The 20,961-nt window shown below is 43.2% G+C and overlaps 1 protein-coding gene across 2 annotated transcripts in view; it reads right to left on the bottom strand.

Annotated features, from left to right (window-relative positions):
- Positions 1-1,455: 1,455 nt before the first annotated feature.
- Positions 1,456-20,961, bottom strand: part of LOC120913876 (beta-1,4-galactosyltransferase galt-1-like) — a 41,402-nt gene continuing 21,896 nt past the window's right edge. The window contains exon 2 of one of the 2 annotated variants that reach the window (XM_040324188.1): positions 1,456-3,132. In XM_040324188.1, the coding sequence (XP_040180122.1) occupies positions 1,708-3,132 (1,425 nt within the window). In that variant the 3' untranslated portion in view covers positions 1,456-1,707. Of the gene's footprint in view, positions 3,133-11,340; positions 11,471-20,961 lie in introns of those variants that run through there. The other variant, XR_005743583.1, reaches the window with a different exon arrangement.

The following is a 20,961-nucleotide window of genomic DNA, read 5'->3' as shown; positions in this document are numbered from 1 at the left end:
ATCCCAGCCATTACCTGAGGGTGGGGGGGGCACCTGAGTGTTAACACCGCAGCAAGCTGTTTGTCCCATTTTTTTGAAGTCACTAAAAATATATGTAGCGCCCCTTTACTTTCAGAAAGGACGCTATGTTAAATTTAGTGGGGAATGAGAGAGTTATGTTGCTCTCATTCTGGAATTTGTCAAATTTGGCTGTAGCCAAATCTGGATTGTTCTGTGGGTCAGTCTGCGTTCCAGGGGTGCAGTTTCATCCCTGGGAGGCAGGTGGCGCCAGAGAGGTCCACGTGGAGTCGCTTCTTCCCAGCAGCCAATTAGAGGAGTTTTCCCTCGCGGGGCATACTGGGGAGGGGTATTTCTGTGGCGGAAGCCGGTGTTCTCGGTTCTTTGTGGGTTCCTGGTTCCAGGTGCGGCACCCACCTTAAGGGTGTGCGCACATGGCGGGCCCCACCACTATGGCCTACCCGGCCTGGGGTCGCGTGCTACAAGGAGTTCCTGACTGTGGGCCCTTCCGGCCTGGAGCAACTGATGTTGCCAAGGGGCCCCAGTGACTTACTGGGTCCCCACTTCTACTGAGAAGATCCCAAACTGTATGCTGTTTGATGGGGGATCGGCTTGAGGAGAACCCAGAGGCAGGTTATCCAAAAGGGCTTAATCGAACCATCAGGGATCTGGTGACCGGACATTGACAGGTACACTTGCACTGTCAACCGGTGACCCTAACGTAATTTACTGGGAGGATTCGCTCTACTGATCAACCTAATCTTGCACTAGGCCTGTGGCAGAGGCCCCAACATTTAATTAGAGCCAAGTCGGTGGCAGAGACTTGTTCCTTCCAGAAGCTTTAAGTGACGCTCTGGCTGTGAGAGAGGTCTGTCCAGGGGCACTTCACCCACTCCGGCGGGAGTGGCGAGGTACTGATACAACTACCAGAAGGCAGGACTGCTTTCTTCATCCAAAGCCTGATACTGCAAAGTTATTCTAATTTCATCAACCTATCCTGTCTACCTCAAGTTGATGTGTTGGTCGTGTTGGACCAAGAAAATAAAGCATTCAGAAAACTTCATCTACAGATTGGACATTTGTTTACTGCTCTACTCACTACCTTCACCCCTAGACACTACATAGAGGTAACTTAATACGCCGATCCCAAATCAATCAGCGGCTCCTGAGGGGGTAGCGCTACATATATATCAAAAGAACTATATAAACTACATTGGACGGATTTTCCATCTTGAATTAGAATATCACTGTTTTATGCATTACAGCACTTTATGATTAACGCTTGTGGCACTATAATTTTATGAATTATCAATTTATTATATCCTACTGTGTGGCACTATATTTCTATATTTGATTTATTTTCATGTTTTTATATAGTATAATAATATACAGCGGTGTGTGACATATATCACAGAAATATTTACAGATAAAATATATTTCATTCATTTTATTTGGGAAGATTTTGGGTGAGATAGCGCAGCACATTAATATAATTAGCAATATCTACCTCCTAGTTTTTTTTCCAAAAGACTTAAAAGCCCATTACTGGCAATAAAAATATTGACTTTGAATTTAGAGGCACTTAGCAAATGCATATTTCCTCTCGGGAGGCGATGAACACAATCAATACACATCTATAGCTGCAGTTTTTGTGCTCTTCAGACCGGATTTATGAATAACTCATTTTATAGTGCAGAGAGGCAAAAGTGACTACTGGTCCTTGGCTGTTCTTTTTTTCATCAATCTAAGCTTGCTTAATAACCGGTTAACCCTCTGTACCAAAACTGTTTCGTATTTTGACATGATTGTGTCCTTGATGAGATTATCCTTTACCAGATCTTTTTGTTTTGGCTCTCGATAATGGCAGAGCTTAGCAATATCACCAGAGACCTCGTACTGTTCTCCTACAAATTCTAGAGGAACATGGACAGAGGTCTGTACAACATTCCTGGGATTCAGTATCATCTTTGTTGGGTTGATTTCGCTGGGTCTGTTGGGCTCTCGATAAACGTGCTGGAGAATGTTTAGTCCCGGAATGGAGGCCCATTCAGGTGGTGTTAAAGAATTAGTCTTGTCTTGTAAGGTAGTAGGAAAGACATGATTTTCAAAGATAAAGACACTTGTGGCTGAATCAATCCTCAAAAGAGAGTCAATCATTTCCGGCCAATCTTTGTGCATGATGGGTAAAATTAGCTCATCTATGTCAGTCAGTGCAATATATTTGGTTCTGTACCTGTTTCGATAAATACAGTCATTCAAAGCTGCTGTTTGACCATAATAATGGAGATCTCCTGGATGCTCAGGGTAATGCCAACCAGTAGAAACATTTAAAAAAGAGGTGATTGGCCATGGAACAAGTTCTACTAATTTTAATTTCTTGTAGTAGGACAAAACTTTCTTCATTAGTAGGCTGGAATCTGTGTGATAAATAACCACCTTCTTGGCCCCCAATATTTGGTACATTTCCATGGACTGGATAAACTGCAAAATGTTGTTGTATGAGCCAAACATGGTGGAAACACATACAAGAAAATCATACCGAAATGTAATGGGTATCCCATGGTCATGTTTTTTAGTGTTCTGGATTTTTAGATACGTTTGTGAAGGCTCGTCCATTTGGTAGATTGAAATATAGTCTGGAATCCTCTCATCAGGTAGCTTGCAGAGAAGGTCTGTGGTCCCATAGGGAAAATCAAAATGGTCAGCATGGATCTGAAACTCCACAAAAGTTGTATTATTAGTTCCTGACAAACAGAAGTCACAAAGCAACACATCCTGTTCATAGCGGTTGGTGATTCCTAAGATGCGGATAGTTCTGCCACTTTGTAAGTCCAAGTAGGCTGCGATCAGGTATGTCCTGCTGTTCTTGACCTTGATGATAGTGTCCCGAGTCACATTGTGTTTACATACTGGCTCTTCCGATTCTGTCCACCTCAGAAGTGGGAAGGTAGACGTGCTACTGGGCAAGGCAATTTTCATCAACACCACAATGTAGATTAAATACAATACAGTGAAGGTTGAGAAAAGGAGAGAGAAAACTTTGCAAAGTTTTTTGATGGAGGTACATGGCTTCATTCCTGGCTGGAGGATGAGATAAGACACATTACCTTCTCTATGCCATTTAACACGCACGGTCTAAAGGAAGGATAAAAAAGTAGAATAAGTTAGTCATTACATTCCTAGACTTCAAAGATTCTGTTCTACTAGCACTGTCTCCCATTATACACGACATGACTGCTTTGCTCTAAAAGTCGAGACTGTGTGTGGTCACTGACAAATGCTTGGGCTATGTGCTGCCCAGTCCCCTCCTGTAGTGCCTGATATATCAGACCTTTAACCCAAAATCAGATAAGTGGGGATTAAAGAAACGTCAATCATTCAGAGGAACCACATTTTCTGAGCTGGCATTTTTTTTCTTCAGGTGTCATAACCCTACTTCCAGAAACATTTCTGGTGTATGTGCTGCATTAACCTTTTCTTGCTCAGATAGTAACCTTAAGGCTGCATTCACACCTAGGCGTAGGCAATAGCGGCGTTTTCCAGTGGTTTTTTTCGGCGCTTTTTTCGCGCGTATTCATGCTAATATGCGCGTTTGCATACAGCGTTGTCCGACATTTTTGTACTTAGACGTTTTTTTTTTTAGCCAATAGGAAAAACTATCATCTTTTCATCACTTGTTGCTATGTTGGTAGATTTTTTTAATCTTCTGCATGGACGACAAGTTCTATTGACGAAACGCCTGTAGCAAACGCTTGTTGTCGCGCAATACGCGCGTATCTGGCGTTTTACATTGATTTCAATGGAAAACCAAAAACGCTCAAATACGCGCATATCGCGCGTATTGCGCGACAAAAAAGGGTCCGGAACTTCTTTTGACTACAGGCGATGCGCGTCAGGCGCATCAGCGTGCAGATGTGAACCATCCCCATTGACTTTCATTGCTTTTCGTCCCTCTGGCGTTTGTTCGCGTCGCGCTACATGCGACAAAACGCGAAGGTGTGAATGGGGTCGAGCCCATACACCTAGGCGTTTTGTCGCCTGTAGCGCGACGCTCACAAACGCCAGAGGGACCAAAATACATGAAAGTCTATGGGGATGGTTCACATCTGAACGCTAATGCGCCTGACGCCCATCGCCTGTAGCCAAAAAAAGTTCGCGTATCGGGCGGTTTGGGCGTATTTGAGCGTTTCCATTTCCCATATAAAGTAATGGAAACGCTCGATTCAAGCGACTTGCGCGACAACGGGCGTTTGCTACGGGCGTTTCGTCGCTTTAATCAATAGAACTTGTCACCCATGCAGAAGATTAAAAAAATCTACCAACATAGCAACAAGTGATGAAAAGATGATAATTTTTCCTATTTGCTAAAATAAAAAACGACCAAGTACAAAAACGTCGGACGACGCTGTATGCAAACGCGCAAATAAGCATGAATACGCGCGACAAAACGCCGGAAAAAAACGCCAAAAAAAACGCCGAACGACCGACGCTCAGGTGTGAATGCAGCCTAAGAGGTAACCTTACCCATGTGCCATACTGCACCCTCATGTGCAGAAGCAATTAATACTTCCTCCTCTTTCCCCATTCCCCTCCCTTATGCCTTACACTATCAGAATTTTCAACGAAAAAAGTCAGACGGATTTTTTTCCATCAGAAATTCTGACCGTGTGTGGGCCCCATTGGACTTTTTTCCGTCAGAGTTTAGAAATAGAACATATTTTATTCTTTTCCCATGGAAATTCCGATTGTCTGTGTGGAACTCCGACGGAGAAAAAAACACGCATTCTCAGAATCAAGTTGACGCATGCTTGGAAGCATTGAACTTAATTTTTCACGGCTCGTCGTAGTGTTTTACGTCACTGCGTTTTGGACGGTCGGAATTTGGTCTGACAGTGTGTATGCAAGACAGCTTGAACGGAATTCCGATGGAAAATTCCATTGGATTTTATCCCATCAGAAATTCCAATCGTGTGTACAGGGCATAAGTCCCTACTATTGCTCCTTTTTTCATCTTTCTTCTACCTGCAGTCACTAAATGTTCCATCTCTGTTCCCCAGTGCAGCAAAAAGTGGAATCTGCATAGCATGATCAGGTAAATCTGTGATTTGGTCCTTTTTGATATTGCTCAAGGAATATTCTGTCCTTTTTTTTTAATTTCTGCCTGTGTTACTGTTGTAGGTAATCCTTAGCTTCCTGTTTGGTGAAACTCTTGTCATTGGAACAAAAAGAGAGGGAGCCCTGGACAGCATTAAAAACCTAACAGGGGTTCTAATCCTTCCCCGCTGGACATATTCTTTGACCAACAATTGTTCTCAAAAGTTCAAAAGAAGGAGGGCTCTGGCCATCGGGGAAAATATGTTTCCATGTGACAGCAAAGAGTAACGGATCCTGAGAGTGCAAAAGCTTTTGGTAAGCCTTTAAGTCAAACGCTACATATGGTACTCCTTTACAAGCTGTTATTATAAGCTGGAGAGCCTCAGTCCCTGGATTTCAGCCTTGGCTATGTTACTTGGAATGCCAAAGTTTCCAATTCTTATGGAAATAAAAGAAATTAAAAAAACAAGAACACTTGAAGACACTGTAATTATTTTAGTGACTCTATAGATGAAATTCAAAAATAAAAAACATATCTATCTAGCTGTCCACCTATCATCTATGAACTAAATTCTGATCCGAACATTTATTCCTTTTTAACTAGCTTGTAATACATACAGCAGCATTAACCCAAACAGATGCATTTAACCACTTCAATACCGTGCTTTAAAACCCACCTCCATACCGGGCCTATTCTGACACTTCTCTCCTACATGTACAAATCATCATTCTTTTGCTAGAAATCTACTCAGAACCCCCAAACATTATATATGTTTTTTTAGCAGACACCCTAGGGAATAAAATGGCGGTCATTGCAACTTTTTATCTTGCACGGTATTTGCGCAAGAAAAATGAAAATAAGTCAGTTTTAAGCCTTCCCAGCCAGCAGAACACAATGGTGGCTATAGCCACCAGCAGTAATCACATGTAAAAAATCTGACAGGCTGGATGTATCCAAGTCGATCGATGGATCGACTTGGGTACAATCAACCTGGTCATAGATGAATCGAATCTCATTCCATCTATGGCTGGTTTAAGAACCATAACAATCAGCACAAGGGACATGACTTACAGTTAGTATAATGTGTCCTTTGTGCTGATCCTTATTTTAGAAGAAATCTTCCTCCATCGTACTCCCCACCACCCCAGCCACCATAATCTTCCTGTCAGGGGTTAATACAGGTTAAGGGCTGTCAGGAGCTTTTATCAAGAGAGCATGACTATACTCGCCCTTTCCTGCTAGATCTGCCATTTATAGAAACCTTTTATGAATGACACAGGATCTATGAAAGGGGGATGGGTGGAATATTGATAACTCCATTCACAGATCCTGTATAATTCATAGAGGCTATAGAGTGAAGCTTATGTGGATTTCTGATCTGGCAGGAAAGGGTGGGCTTAGTCAAGCTCCCTTGGCGAGAGCTCCTGACAGCTCTGTATTAACCCCTGCCACAACAGAAGATTATGGTGGTTGGGTGAAGAGGAAGAATTGAATGGAGGAAGATTTCTCCTAAAAGAAGAAGAATCAGCACAAGGTACACGTCATACTAACTGCAAGTTATGTCCCCTGTGCTTAATTTTTGATTTTAGATAAACTTAGACTTTAAAGCGGATCTCCGCTGAAAAAAAAAAATATTAAAAGCCAGCAGCTACAAATGCTGCAGCTGCTGACTTTTAATATTAGGACACTTACCGATCGCTCGTCACTCTGCTGCCCCCACCGCCATCCTCGGTAAGGGAACCAGGAAGTGAAGCATTGCGGCTTCAATGCCCGGTTCCCTATGGCGCATGCACGGGTCGTGTGCACCGTGCTCACTGGTCCCGCTGTGTTATGGAAGCTGTGTGTTTTCCAGGACAAAACAGGGGGGATGGGATCTGACGTCCTACCCGCAGACTGTGTGGCCGGAAGTGGGCGCAAATACCTGTCTTTAGACAGGTATCTGCACCCCCTGAAAGGTGTCAAATGTGACATCGAAGGGGGGGGGTTTCGATGAGCAGAAGTTCCACATTATGGTGGAGCTCGGCTTTAAGATGTCTTTGCTACCTGTGTGAATATAAATGCTGGGGTATCTTTCTGACACTAACTGGAACTGAAGAGGGGGCTTGAAGAAGCTTTAAATCATTTTCAACCAGGGGAGGGCTGGCAGCCTTAGGCCTAAGGGGCAAGTCCAGTCAAGTGGCCCATAGAGCGTGGAAAAGTGATGGATCGAGGAAAACAGTCTAAGATTTTCATGATCACAAGAGTCCACGCAGAGGTCCCCCTTACATCAGAGTCCTCACAGACTTACATCAGAGTCCGCACAAAGGCCCCCTTTACATCAAAGTCCACACAGACCCCATATACAGTACATCAGATCTGATATAAGGGGTGTTCTGGAAAAATTGATTTAAGGGTGCACAGAGCACCCCTTTTTATACACTGGGAGGCAGGAGAGACTAGAGAGGGTGAGCTTACCAGGATGGAGGCTGTGGCACAGGCATGCTGTCTGATGCTTTTTTGGGTTCAAACTTCCTGTCCAGTGCCCACACATGCCCGGGGAGTGTGGGTGGGGCAGACTCAGAAGGAGAAGGAGCAGATGAGCTCTATCTCTCCTCGTGTCTGCAGAGAGAGAAGGGGATGTCAGCGCTGGTGTGTGCTGAGGCTGAGCTATGTGTGAGACGAGACATAGCTCAGCTCTGCAGCCATCTACCTCGGAGCTGACAACAGGCACAGCTGCACAGTGGGAGGTGAGCAGCGGCCGTGACCTGTATTAACAGAGCTCCAGCAGGCAAATTCCTACTCTGCAAATACAGCATTTGGTAGTGGCGGCCAGTGGCTGTGCATAGTGTCACCAGTCCGGGGGGAGATTTCCACCCTTCCCCCCCTGCCAGCCCTCCCCTGTTTTCAACATTACAGAACGAGTCAATTTTAAATAAAACTACTACTGGTTATACTATGATCTGGATAAATGAGAGCCTTGACAGACAATAAACTCTAATATACCCCAAAATAATATTTCTTTCCGTTTTAAAGAAAAACCTTGCGGCAAAAAAAAAAAAAAAAAGTTTACCATTAAGGGAACAAAGGCTAAAAGTGACTGCTGACTTCAAATTAAAACAAAATAAATAAATGAAATTAACTTAGTGTAATCTCTCGTGCAGTTTGTCAGCTTTCCAAAACTGGCAATCACATGTGATGCCAGCACTGGATCCCTGGACTGGTAAGTGTGCATTTATTTGAAATCAGCAGCTACAGTATTTGCTGCTGATTTTAAATTTTGGTACAAATGACCAGAGCCCCTCTTTAAAGACCATGCAATCCATTGTGGTTTTGAAAAAATTCTCCTAGGGAAATCTGCAGATAAATTCCCCAGAATCTTGAATTTTGACCCACAAGATTTACCTCTAAAGCCGCGTACACACGATTAGTCCATCCGATGAGAACGGTCTAAAGGACCGTTGTCATCGGTTAACCGATGAAGCTGACTTATGGTCCGTCGCGCCTACACACCATCGGTTAAATAACCAATCGTATCAGAACGCGACACGTAAACCACGTACGCCGGCACTATAAAGGGGAAGGCCAAAGCCTTTGGCGCCACCCTTGGCGCTGCTTTTGCTGATTCAGTGTTACCGCGTGTTAGTGAAAGTTTGATTAGAGCCGATTTGCGCTTTTCAGTCTCCGTGCTTTGCAGAACGTATTCTCGGGTTCAGTTTGTTCTTGTGGGTTCGTATTTGGCGTTCAGTGCTTGCAGTCAGGTCGTTTCTGTTTTGCAGTGCCTTCCTGTCCGCTCGTATCTGTTTTTTTAAGTGCGTACTTTACAGGCCTTGCTGTACTTGGTTGCTTTCTGTTTTAAGTGTTCTGCCATCATACAAGTGATACAGAAGGTCTATATTAAGGTAAGTTGTCTCCTTTCACATCTCAATCTATATATGTCTTTAATGTATGCTAATGTCTTGTATTTCTTGCATCATTCCCTAATTACCATGGGAATGTCCCCTTTGTCCCCATGCATGTTGTAAGGTTTCAATGGTCCTTTTTTGGCCTACATGCATCTTTCCCTTCACTAACCTGTCCAGCATGCTATCCTAGGCCCAAACACACCTAGCCTAGTCTGTTTCCAACCTGATTTTTGTCTGCTCCATTGTAGTTCTGTCGTCCCCCGTCCCCCCTAAAATGTGTTCCAATGTATTTTTTATCATTCTATTTAGGCAGAGTGCTACAGGTTTTTTTTTCTGGGCCTATACTCAGCTAGAACCCCCTCCCCCCCTAAAAAGGTTTAATGGCCCATCAGAGGGTTGAGGAGTCTGATAAGTGGGCCTTTTATTTTTGCAATGAAATACTCACTCCAATAATAAATGTTATACTGATGTTGGTCAAGGATGTCTTTTGTATTGTGATTGCAATGTTTATGTGCCAAAGTACTAATTTTTTTTTTTTGACCCCACAGTCTCCCTCCACGCCACAGGAATGGCAGACTGTGGCTTCCCAATTTGCCTTCCCGAACGGCGGAGGGGCAATAGACGGGAAACACGTCCGCATAGTTTTCATAGTATCGTGTTGATGGCGGTGGTGTCGGCACAGTATGATTTTTTTGTATGTGGACGTGGGGAAGAACGGCCGGCTGTCTGATGGGGGAGTGTTCGCGCGGACAGAGTTGCCAAGCGTCTACAGACTGGTGGTCTTGCACTGCCACGGATGAAGACAATTTGGATGGACTCCCGTTTGTTTTTCTCGCAGATGAAGCTTTCGGGCTTGGACCTCACCTCATGCGGCCGTTTCCCCAGAGAGCCCTAACCCAGGAGAGGAGGGTTTTCAATTTTCGGCTGGCCAGAGACCGGAGGGTAGTCGAGAATGCCTTCGGGAATACTGGCCAGCCGGTTCCGCCTGTTCCAGACAGCCATACACATGGCGGAATATAAACTGAACACTATTGTTTTTGCCTGTTGCGTTTTGCACAATTTTTTACGCAGGCACTCACAGACATACCTAACCAACATTGGGCCTGAGGCAGGACTACCCTCAGGTACCTTTGTTGGCCTGGACACTGGTCGAACTGGCTTGGCCCACCAATCAGCTCGTGAGGCACACGACAAATATGTTGAGTACTTCGTGGGTAGGGGGGCCACTGCTATGCCAGACCATATTTCTTTCTAATTCGGCCCAAAAAAGAAAGAAATAAATAATAAATAATTTGACCATTGGAATTATACAGTTGTTTGTCATTCTTGCTTGGGTTTCTTTTATCTGTCTCCCTGGTTCTCCAACTAGTGCACTTGTAGTGCCAAATGTATTTCTCTGTTTTAGTAAATAACCACAATTGTCACAGTAATCACTCACTTTTTCAAATGTACAAACTGTTATTGAGCATAGAAAGCCACACAAATGTTTTTTTGGTTTGGGGTTTTATTCTGTGCACAACTTGTGCGTTTTTGTAATTTTCAGGTATCCCATATTTAGTTTTTTTTTCTGTGCACAACTTGTGCTATTTTTTTTGTCAGGTAAAAAAAAAAAATTCTTTTGTACGAAAACCAGGCTTTTTTCAGACAAGCAAATACCTACAAACAATGGAACTTACAAAGTTCAACCTTATTAGAAACACGTGATGGGGTGATGTCACCCCGGAACAAGCCAAAATTTGAAGATGCACACATTTTGAGCGGCAAAATGGGGATTTCTATCCTGATCCCATGCCAAATGTCAACATGTGCTATCTGCCATCATGGGTGATCAATGAATGTGTTTTTGGGGTGCAAACCCTTCCTCTATCCTACTTGAGTAGCGAGGAAGGCGTTGCACCCACAAAGCACAAACAATCGATATCCTGTGATGGCAGATAGCACATGTTGGCACACTGTGTGCATCTTCAAATTTTGGCTTGTGGATTATCCAATGCAAATTGGTATGCAAAACATAACATAGAAAACTGTTTGGGGGGGGGGGGGGGGTAATCTACTATACGGCCTATCATGTCAAGGATGTTTTTATATTTTTGCTCAATGACATTCATCCTATTCCTCATAATGTCCATTTCAGAACTACATTCCATTAATTATTGGATCACGATTTGGGCACTAGCTCTGGAGAAAGGTGTCCTAGCAGATGCTGTGATACCACCATGTTCATCCCCTAAAAAAATACAAAAAGGTTTATTAGAAATGTGCAGGCCTACCTACATCTCTTTTTCACTGTGAATCTGGGGTGACAGACACTGACCTGTTGTGCTGATAATCTCCACCTCCCCATCTTCCACACCTCCTTCTTCCACCTCTACTTCTTCCACATCTCTTTCTTCCACACCTCCTTCTTCCACATGCACCTCCTTCACATGCTGAGGTTGGTGGGGTTTTTCCTGTCTGTGCCTCCTTGTCTCCTCCGAATGGTGTCCTCTTCTTTCCCCTAATAAAATGAAACAAAAGGTATATACTCAGCACACAGATATTGGAGGGCAGAAAAAGTAAACATTGCTTGGAAGTGGGGTACAATTGTCTGTTTGGGATCATTCCTAAAAACATCACTTTTGTTTTTCTGAGTTATCCCAAGCTGGAATACTGATGCTTTTTGTCAAAGTGACACACATGGAGGCACCCCAAAAGTATCATTTGTGGGAGACCCTAATAAAAAGGTTAGTTATGGGGGACACACAGGTGCTCATGAGTCCAGATGTGTAAACAGCTGCTTATTATCACTGTGTGAATGAATCCGGTTTGTGTGACACATTCTAGTAAGGTTGAACAAACACATCATCTTGCCAACAATGTTTATAAAGGTTGTTTTACGCCAAATAGGCATGACCATGTGTGGTTTTCCAGGATCTGCGGAAAACATCGGATTTTGGCGGAACGATGATTACTACGAAGGGAAAATACTACACTGTCAACTTATAACCTGAAAGTAGCCATGTTCAAAAGTACAACCAGGCCAAACAAGCACATGGAGAAAAACATGTAAAAAAAAAAAAAAAGATAATTGCAACAAACACATGAAAAATACCTACTGTTGTCAATAATTTTATTGATCTTCCTATATTGCTCTGGCTCCTGCAATTTCAAGTCAGACCAACCTTTTACGGAGCTGCTCCTTGAAACTCCTGACCCCAAAATTCTCAAAGTCTCCTCGCCACTTTGTCCATTATTTGGGCCTTCCTTCAATTAGGGGTGTGGTATGGGCCATGATCGCCATCATAATCTTTCCTCCGCAGTATCTCACCCATCTCTTCAAGTGACATATTTGTCGCTTTGTAGCGTCTGGGCCTGGATCGTGACGTTCCTGCCTCCGGGCTTTCCTTGTTTGGACGGGGGATACCACGCACCTGTGACACCGCTATATTGTCGTTTCACACTGATTAGGGGCGTGGAATAGAGGAAGAGGGCTGCGTTTCATGCATGCGCGGGGTATATAAGGAGAACGATGTGACTACGTTGGTTACGTGGAGTCTGGAAGAGCGGAAGTGACGACTGTCAGAAACCAAGGTACAACTGAAAATGGGGCCAGCAGAGGCCTATATAGACTTGAGTCATGGGATGGGGGGTGTATATATTGATTGGACCCATGAGTAATTTAATCTTGGGGCCCCCCATGCAATTTTGCTCTCCATCTGCTCAGAGACATCTCCAAAATATATATGTGAGACTGCAAAACATCTTTATTTTACTGTGTATCAGATCAGACAATGATTGTGATTGTTGGACAGAGGCAATTAAGCAGTGTATCATCTCATCAATGCTGAGGGACATGATTTCTACACATGAATGGGGCCTTGATGAATGCTCTCATTACTTTTGCATATTTTTATGGCACTTATTTATTTTAAACACAGGGTCTGCAGTTAATTCATCATTACACAATAATGGGGCAGAGCTGGGCAGCATTTTTAGTAGCAACAGGAGACACTGTGTTTTAAAGGTCAAAAGATTGTGCTAAGATTCTGTCAATGTAAAAGCTGAGCCTAGTGTTTATATGTTTTTGGTTTTCTCTTCTAGAAATATATTTAAAAAGATGGATAAATTAAACCTGGCAGACAACTTGATGAGATTCATAGACAAATATAGGGAGCTGGAGTGTCTATGGGACAGCAGAAACCCAAATTATCCCAATAAAAACATCCGAAGGGCAACAATTGCCCAATTCGCCACCTTTTTGCGGACCTGGATACCAGAGGTCACTTCCACCATGATCAGCACCAAAATCAATAACATCAGGAATGCTTACAGGAAGCGTTTGAATAAAATCCGTGATGCTCAGAGGTCAGGAGCAGCAGCAGGTGAAGTACGTGAGCCCAAGCTGTGGTTCTTTAAACACCTCAGTTTTTTGAAGGATCAGGTCGAGGCCCGGGAATCACTATCCAGTCTTCCTTCCACCCTTCCTTCCAGCATTCCCTCCAGTGTTTCTTCCAATGTTCCCCCCACCCCTGCAGAGTGTGCCGAGGAGCTGGCTGAGATTGAGGAGGCCGATCTGCTCATCTTCAGTCAGGTATAGTAGTTTACAACATATTTCTTGGCCGCAAATTCTTGTTGGTTTAACAAGATGATTTTTGAACCAAAATGAAAGCTTGGAAACGCAAACAAAAGTCGTGGGCAGAAATAATTGTGTCAGGGATGCCAACTGCAGGGGCCAGAATGAGAGTCTGTTCAATTTTGCAGAAAAATATAAAAAACAGTCAAGAGCTTGAAAATGTGTGTGAATGATGAAGCCAAAAATAAAACCATGTCCCTTTTTTCTACACAGGAAGAGAACAGCCAGGAGGAGGCTGGGCCGAGTGGCAGTCAGCAGGTGCCCGCAGGCCCAGCGCTGTATCACAGGTGCCTCCAGATGCGCCCCCCCAGAAAAACCAGGCGCATGACCCAGCTGGAGATGGAGTCACTGCAGGTCATTAGGGAGGCAGCTTCCATCATAAGGGCCCCCCTTAAAGCGGGGTTCACCCCAAAAAAAAAATGTAATATTACATCTAGCAGAGCCAGCATAGTAAGGGCATTTACTTTCGGCGTTTTTTTTCCCTTCGTACATACCTTTTATATTCTGTTTTTGTCCAGGGCTTCCGGGTTTCCGATGACTGCGGGACTGGGCGTTCCTATCCTTCCGTTTGATGATTGACGGCTTGTGAAACAGTTGACCTGACGCACAACGCGCGTCACCAGATGTCAGGAAATAGCCGAGCTGCGAGTCGGCACTATACGGCGCCTGCGCAGTCAGCTCTACACGGTGGGCGCAAGGCACTGTATAGTGCCGACTCGCAGCTCGGCTATTTCCGGAAATCTGGTGATGCGCGTTGTGTGACAGGTCACCTGTTTCGCAAGCCGTCAATCATCGAACCGAAGGATAGGAAAGCTCAGTCCCGCAGTCATCGGAACCCTGAGGCAGGGATAGGAACGCCCAGTCCCAGAGTCATCAGAACGCGGAAACCCTGGACCAAATCAGAATATAAAGATAAGTACGGAGAAAAAAAAAACTGCCAAAAGTATATGCCCTTACTATGCTGGCTCTAATGTTAAAAATTTGTTTTTAGGGTGAACCTCCACTTTAACCCTGCTGAGAGCTTTGCCTCATATATATCAAGTGAACTCCAGCAAATGGACCAGCAACAACGGGGCCTGGCCCAGGACATGATTGTTGATGTGATACAGAGGGGAAGAAGAGGCCTGCTGACTGACACCACACCATTCGGTGACCCGGCCCAGTCTCCTCCTCCTGCTTGCACATTTTCCCCACCTGCAAGGGGCCATGGAAGGAATGCTGCAGGGAAGCCTGGAAGGAAGGCTGCAAGGAAGACCAGAAAGTGATTCCCTGGCTTCAAGCTGATTTGGCATAAAACTGAGGTTGTTGTAGTACCACAGCTTGGGGTCATGTATGACATCTGCTGCTGCTTCTGACTTCTGGGATTTGGGGAGCACATTGGGGCCCAAATTAGAGGGACTCCTAATGTTATTGATTTTGGAGTTGATCATGGTGGAATGTGCCTTTTGTGTCCAAAGTCGGCATATATTTGGCTGATTGGGCAATTGTTGCCCTTCATGTTGCTTTTTTTTTTATCATGAATAAATGGTGATTTAATTTAAGTTAAATACTTGTCTATTGTGTTTTTCTGGTGAATAGCCATCAAACATTTTCAAAATACAATGTGTAATTAACAAAGGACACAACCTCCTTCGGGGGGGGGGGACATTGTTGTGATAACTTGAGAAAAGAACAAAAAATGAAAGTTCTCCAAAAAAAAAATATGTGGAGTACAAAAAATTATTTTGGAGATCCGGCTTTCTGAAAAAAAAAAAAAATTGGATTAAAATGAGATAACAAGCAAAAAAGAAAAGAAGTCAGTATGGGAGAACTCTGTCTAAATTGCATCAGCAAAACAACGTGTTTATTCTAGCAATAGAACGAAGAAAAAAATGTGCTGCAATAAACGAGCCACTCATTTTAAAAATGTAGAATGTGCCACCTCCAAAACGAACGTGAGTTTTCCCCTTATTTAGTCTGAGCATGCGCAGGTTTTTAACCAATGGTTTTGCATACTAACGATCGGTTTTGACCTATCGGTTACCAATCCATCGGTTAAATTTTAAAGCAAGTTAGGTTATTTAACCTTCGGTTAAAAAAAACAATGGCGCCCACACACGATAGTTTTGGACAGATGAAAACGGTCCATCAGACCAGTTTTCATCGGTTTAACCTATCGTGTGTACGAGCCTTAACACAGCAGCAAACCCGAACCTCATCCTTAGTCCATCACATAGTTTAATACTTTTTTAATCATAGCCTTCTTGTATAAAGCAAGATCCCATATTTACTTTCCTTACAGATGGCTAAAGTGGGTTGTCAACCAATGTGTTTATGAATAGGTAAAAAGGTACAAGTGAGCAGACTTAGGATAAACAAGAGGGACCCATTTTTTCTTGGGTTAATAATTAAGGAGCAGAAGCTGCTAAAAACACAGCTGTTTCTTTTAAAAAAAATTCTCTCCCTTATGTGTTAAATAAGGATGTGCCTTTTAGCCATGAAGAGTTTATTTCCGCAAGGCCATTCTTTTGGTGTATACAAGACCGTCAGCTGTTTCCTTCAGTTCAGAGTAACTTTTCCTTGGAGAACATATAGGGCCATTTCCTGAACACGAAAAAGACACAAATATTCAGTGCATGAAACAATAAGAGGAATAACCAGGTTGTTACTGATCAGCCAGTCAGATAGATGTTCATATATAGTAAAAGTCAACCAATACTCAAGATGGCCATACATGGAGTGAATTTTGTCCGATTTCTGATGAATAGAGATGAGCAGAACAGCTTTATGTTCAGTTTGGCAGTGGTTCACCAATATTAAACGAAGTTCAGTTTCCCAACCAGAACTAAAATCAATGAGAGTGGAATCTTTCAAGTCAAAAATAACATGTTCTGGGGTAATATATAATAGGGTTTCAACAAAATAACATGGGGGCACTGCCCTGGGAACATGTTCCAATGGGGAAAAAAAGTTTAAAAAGTTCCATGCAGTGGATCCTCGGGTGGCTTGTTATATAAGCATTCACCGGAGCTGATTTTGATGCAATTCAAATTATTATTCAAAATCACATCTACTAAACAAATGATAGGAAGAGCCTGGACTATGCCTTATCTTTGTCTAGTGACTAAGAATAGGACTATACTTCTGTTAAAAAAAAGGATAGCACTACAGGCTATGGTTCACGCCAAGGTTGAAGCTACCCTAAAGGACACTGTACATATAAATAAAAATGTTTGGCAGCCTTGGGTGGACCACTTTCTCCCACTCCTTACTTATCGAACCTTGACCTCCTGAGGCAGTAATTTGAGCGGTTGTGAATGGTGCATTGTGTTTTTTTTTTTTTTTTTTATAATTCAAACCTTTATTATCATATAAAATACAATTGACAATCACCACAAATAGCAGGTATACAGTGCAAAGAACAGATGTCAATGTTTTAATTTGTTTTCTTTTTAAATGTCATTTTTGCTGCAGCACATCCTACAGCAAGAATGAAAATAAATTGCACCCCCCCAAATGCAGACCCCAAATGCAGACCAGACCCTTTGAGTTTGGTCTCAATTTTAAAGGGGTATCTACTTCACGCCAAAAAAATAAAAGATTTGTTAGGTCGCTCAGGAAATCTATACAAAACCCTTCAGGTCTGGTAATGATTTTAAGGGGGGCGAAATGTGCACGGTCCCCCTGAAAATCTGATTACATGAGAGAATCCAAGCAGACTGTCTGCGTCCAGGGCCAATCACTTGCATGTGATTGCTGTATGACACAATATGCTCCATCACACAATTGTTGTCGGAATATCTGATCGTGTGTACGGGGCTTTACATTGACAAAGAAAAAAAACCTGAATATCTTCCCCTAACTCCTTTTAGAAACCAAACACACACAGACACAAGAAATCTTTAGTGTTGTCCTGCTAATCTATGGGTGTTTTATTTCATCAAAGAAGCATGGTATACAGTCAGCATCAAGTAAACTGCCAGCTACCCTCAATACAAATTTGCCAATTAAAAGAACATAGCAATTAAATTACCATTTCCTGTTTTAACCAGTTTTAAAAAATCTGCAACAGCGTGCTTTTGTTTAATTCTTCTTTGTATTGATGACTCTTTACAGCCTCAGCACTTTTCTCCCTCAAAACTTTCTTTCAAGTGGCTTTTTCACATCCCTCCCCCCCATTGATCAACAAAGGCACTGGCCAGTCTGGGAAAGGACATGGTAGAAAATCAGAAGGGGCCATACAAGAGTCCAATAAATCCTGCTATTCAAAAACACTTTAAAGAAGACGCACACTTTGGTGATGAGCATAGGTATGCACAGCCTATTGCATTTGGGTGTGCCCCCTTAAGCTCAAACACATATGCATATATGTGACCCCAGCACATTGATCTCCCTGCCAGTATAGTGAAAGAGAAGAGCATAAACACTTCTCTTATGGCAGAGCTGGTAAGAGGGAGATCTTTCCCATGTTCCTGCTGCTATACAGAGCGATAACACTAATGTGCATGGGTGATTAGGGTGTGCCTGGGCACACCTGGCACACCCTGTGTGCACGCCTATGGTGATGAGGTTGAGCTCTCACCATAATAAGCAAGTTTGCACATCAAATTACGGCACATCTCCTTCCCACTATGCTGACCTCCAGAGATGAAGGGTTGAGGTACCTGCTGTTGCCATCTCCACCACCACTTCTTCCACCACTTCTTCCAGGTTCTGTGGCAATCCTCCTTGGTCCCCGGATGGCACTGAGAATGTATCTCTTGCACAAAATGTATCTCTAGCACATTGTCCCTGGCACCTGACTCTGTTCTCAGCGTGCCAAGAATAGAGACAGGATCCGCGTGCCTTCTAGTGTAGTGAAGAAAACAAATTACCAGGAGCAGGGGAAAATATTTATTGGCAAAGCAGACTTTGCAAGTATCTTCTGCTGGAAAACTCTAAATTCTGGTGATTTTTTGTTGGGAGGACTATTCAGGGTAAGCCCTGTAACAGGAGTCACTTTTGGGCACAGATTGAGCCAGGAAATAAGGGACATATGTTTGATTGTTTTAGCATGGGACAGTGATCCACAATATACTCACGAATGTCTAGAAGAACTAACCCAACAGGTCAATAGCAGAGTGACTCATTCATGTTGGGACACACATACTGTTGAGGTGTTAATTGAGTCTGGCTCCTAAGATATTTCATTGTGCTATGCTAACTAGCCCTGTATTGTGTGAAAGTTCTATTGATGCTAATATGTGTTGTGAGTTAACACCCTCCAAAAGTCCTGATGTCTGCCATGTCAGCTATAGTAATTGACTCCTGTAGATTCGGTGCCAGAAAGTCTGACCTTTCAGGTGTAGTGGATTAGCATGTCAATTATGTTTACTAAAGGAATGTGTTTTGTGTAACAGGTGAGGATAACTTATCGCAGAGCCAGACCGTCTGGGTAATGATTAGTAATTAGCTCATCTGAATGTCATTATCTAACGGAATGTGTATTGAAGCACCCATTGTGTGACGTTGGGGGTGGAGTGTGTCATTGTCCCTTTTCTTACTGCAGCATGCTTTGTAACTGTATATGAGAAAGCTAAGTTTACCATTAAAGTGTCATTCGTTTTGGAACCAGAGACAGAGCTGTGTGTGTCTCGTTTGTCTGGGGAAATCCAATGGGTCCTGTCTGCTGGATTGTCGGAGGGTCGGACAAGCTGTCTTGGGTTGGTGGAATTGAATATCGTAAACGGTGTTAACCCCTGACCGTTACAAGCCCTCCCTTGAATGAGTTTATACACACTTTTCCCATAATCCCCTCCTCTGAAGAAGTGTAAGCTTATTGTAGAATAGTATCATCCCCTCACTCATGTGACAATGTATGGGCCTGGTAATTGGTCATTCAGGTCTGCACACAGTATTTTGTGGTGACTTTCACAGAGTAATGGTGTGACTGGGTTCCAGAAGCTGAGTTTTACTACAGTTGTGACCAGATACTGCATTTGCATTTTTTTCACAATCCAAGGAATGCATGCTCTGCAAAACCAGGATTTTATATAACTCTAGCTCTGGGCATATGCTTGTGAAAAATGTCCCACTCATTTAAAGGATAAGTCCAGCCAAAGCTCGTTTGGCTGGGCTTCTCCTATGGGTCACAGGAGTGCAGAGAAGCCTGCAGAAGCAGAGGATCGGTTAAGCAAATTTGCTTTTCCATATCTGACGAGCAAAACAAGCACTTCTTCAGTCACTTCTTTCCCCTGTGATTAGACTATACATTTTAACTTTGTACTAAAATATAAGGTGAGAGGCTGCAGCGTGGGGTATCTGTCTCAGACATTTGTTAACTGAACTGAGCCAGCATCTAGCAGTCTATCCCCCTCGTTCAGATAATGCCTGAACAAAGATGGTCCCATCCTTCTGGAAAGAAAGCAGAGGAACATATTTTTAGGGGGAGTACCCTGATCTCATGCATGCAGGAATTCTTTGCAATGCATTATATATATATATATATATATATATATATATATATATACACACATACACACACACACATACACACATACACACACACACACACACACACACACACACACACACACACAGTATCTCACAAAAGTGAGTACACCCCTCACATTTTTATAAATATTATATTATATCTTTTTATGTGACAAATTAAACTTTGCTACAATGTAAAGTAGTAAGTGTACAGCTTGTGTAACAGTGTAAATTTGTTGTCCCCTCAAAATAACTCAACACACAGCCATTATTGTCTAAACTGCTGGCAACAAAAGTGAGTACACCCCTAAGTGAAAATGTCCAAATTGGGCCCAAAGTTTACATTTCTGGTGTGGCCACCATTATTTTCCAGCACAGCCTTAACCCTCTTGGGCATGGAGTTCACCAGAGCTTCACAGGTTGCCACTGGAGTCCTCTTCCACTCCTCCATGATGACATCACAGAGCTGGTGGATGTTAAAGACCTTGCACTCCTCCACCTTCCATTTCAGGATGTCCCACAGATGCTCAATAGGGTTTAGGTCTGGAGACATGCTTAGCCAGTCCATCACCTTTACTCTCACCTTCTTTAGCAAGGTAGTGGTCATCTTAGAGGTGTGTCTGGGGTAGTTATCATGTTGGAACACTGCCCTGTGGCCCAGTCTCTGAAGGGAGGGGATCATGCTCTGCTTCAATATGTCACAGTACATGTTGGCATTCATGGTTCTCTCAATGAACTGTAGCTCCCCAGTCCCAAAGGCACTCATGCAGCCCCAGACCATGACACTCCCACCACCGTGCTTGACTGTAGGCAAGACACAATTGTCTTTGTACTCTTCACCTGGTTGCCGCCACACACGCTTGACACCATCTGAACCAAATAAGTATATCTTGGTCTCATCAGACCACAGGACATGGTTCCAGTAA

This window comes from Rana temporaria, chromosome 9 (assembly GCF_905171775.1).
Source record: "Rana temporaria chromosome 9, aRanTem1.1, whole genome shotgun sequence".
In the NCBI taxonomy this organism is placed as follows: domain Eukaryota; kingdom Metazoa; phylum Chordata; class Amphibia; order Anura; family Ranidae; genus Rana; species Rana temporaria.
This window is presented reverse-complemented; position numbering and strand designations above follow the sequence as displayed.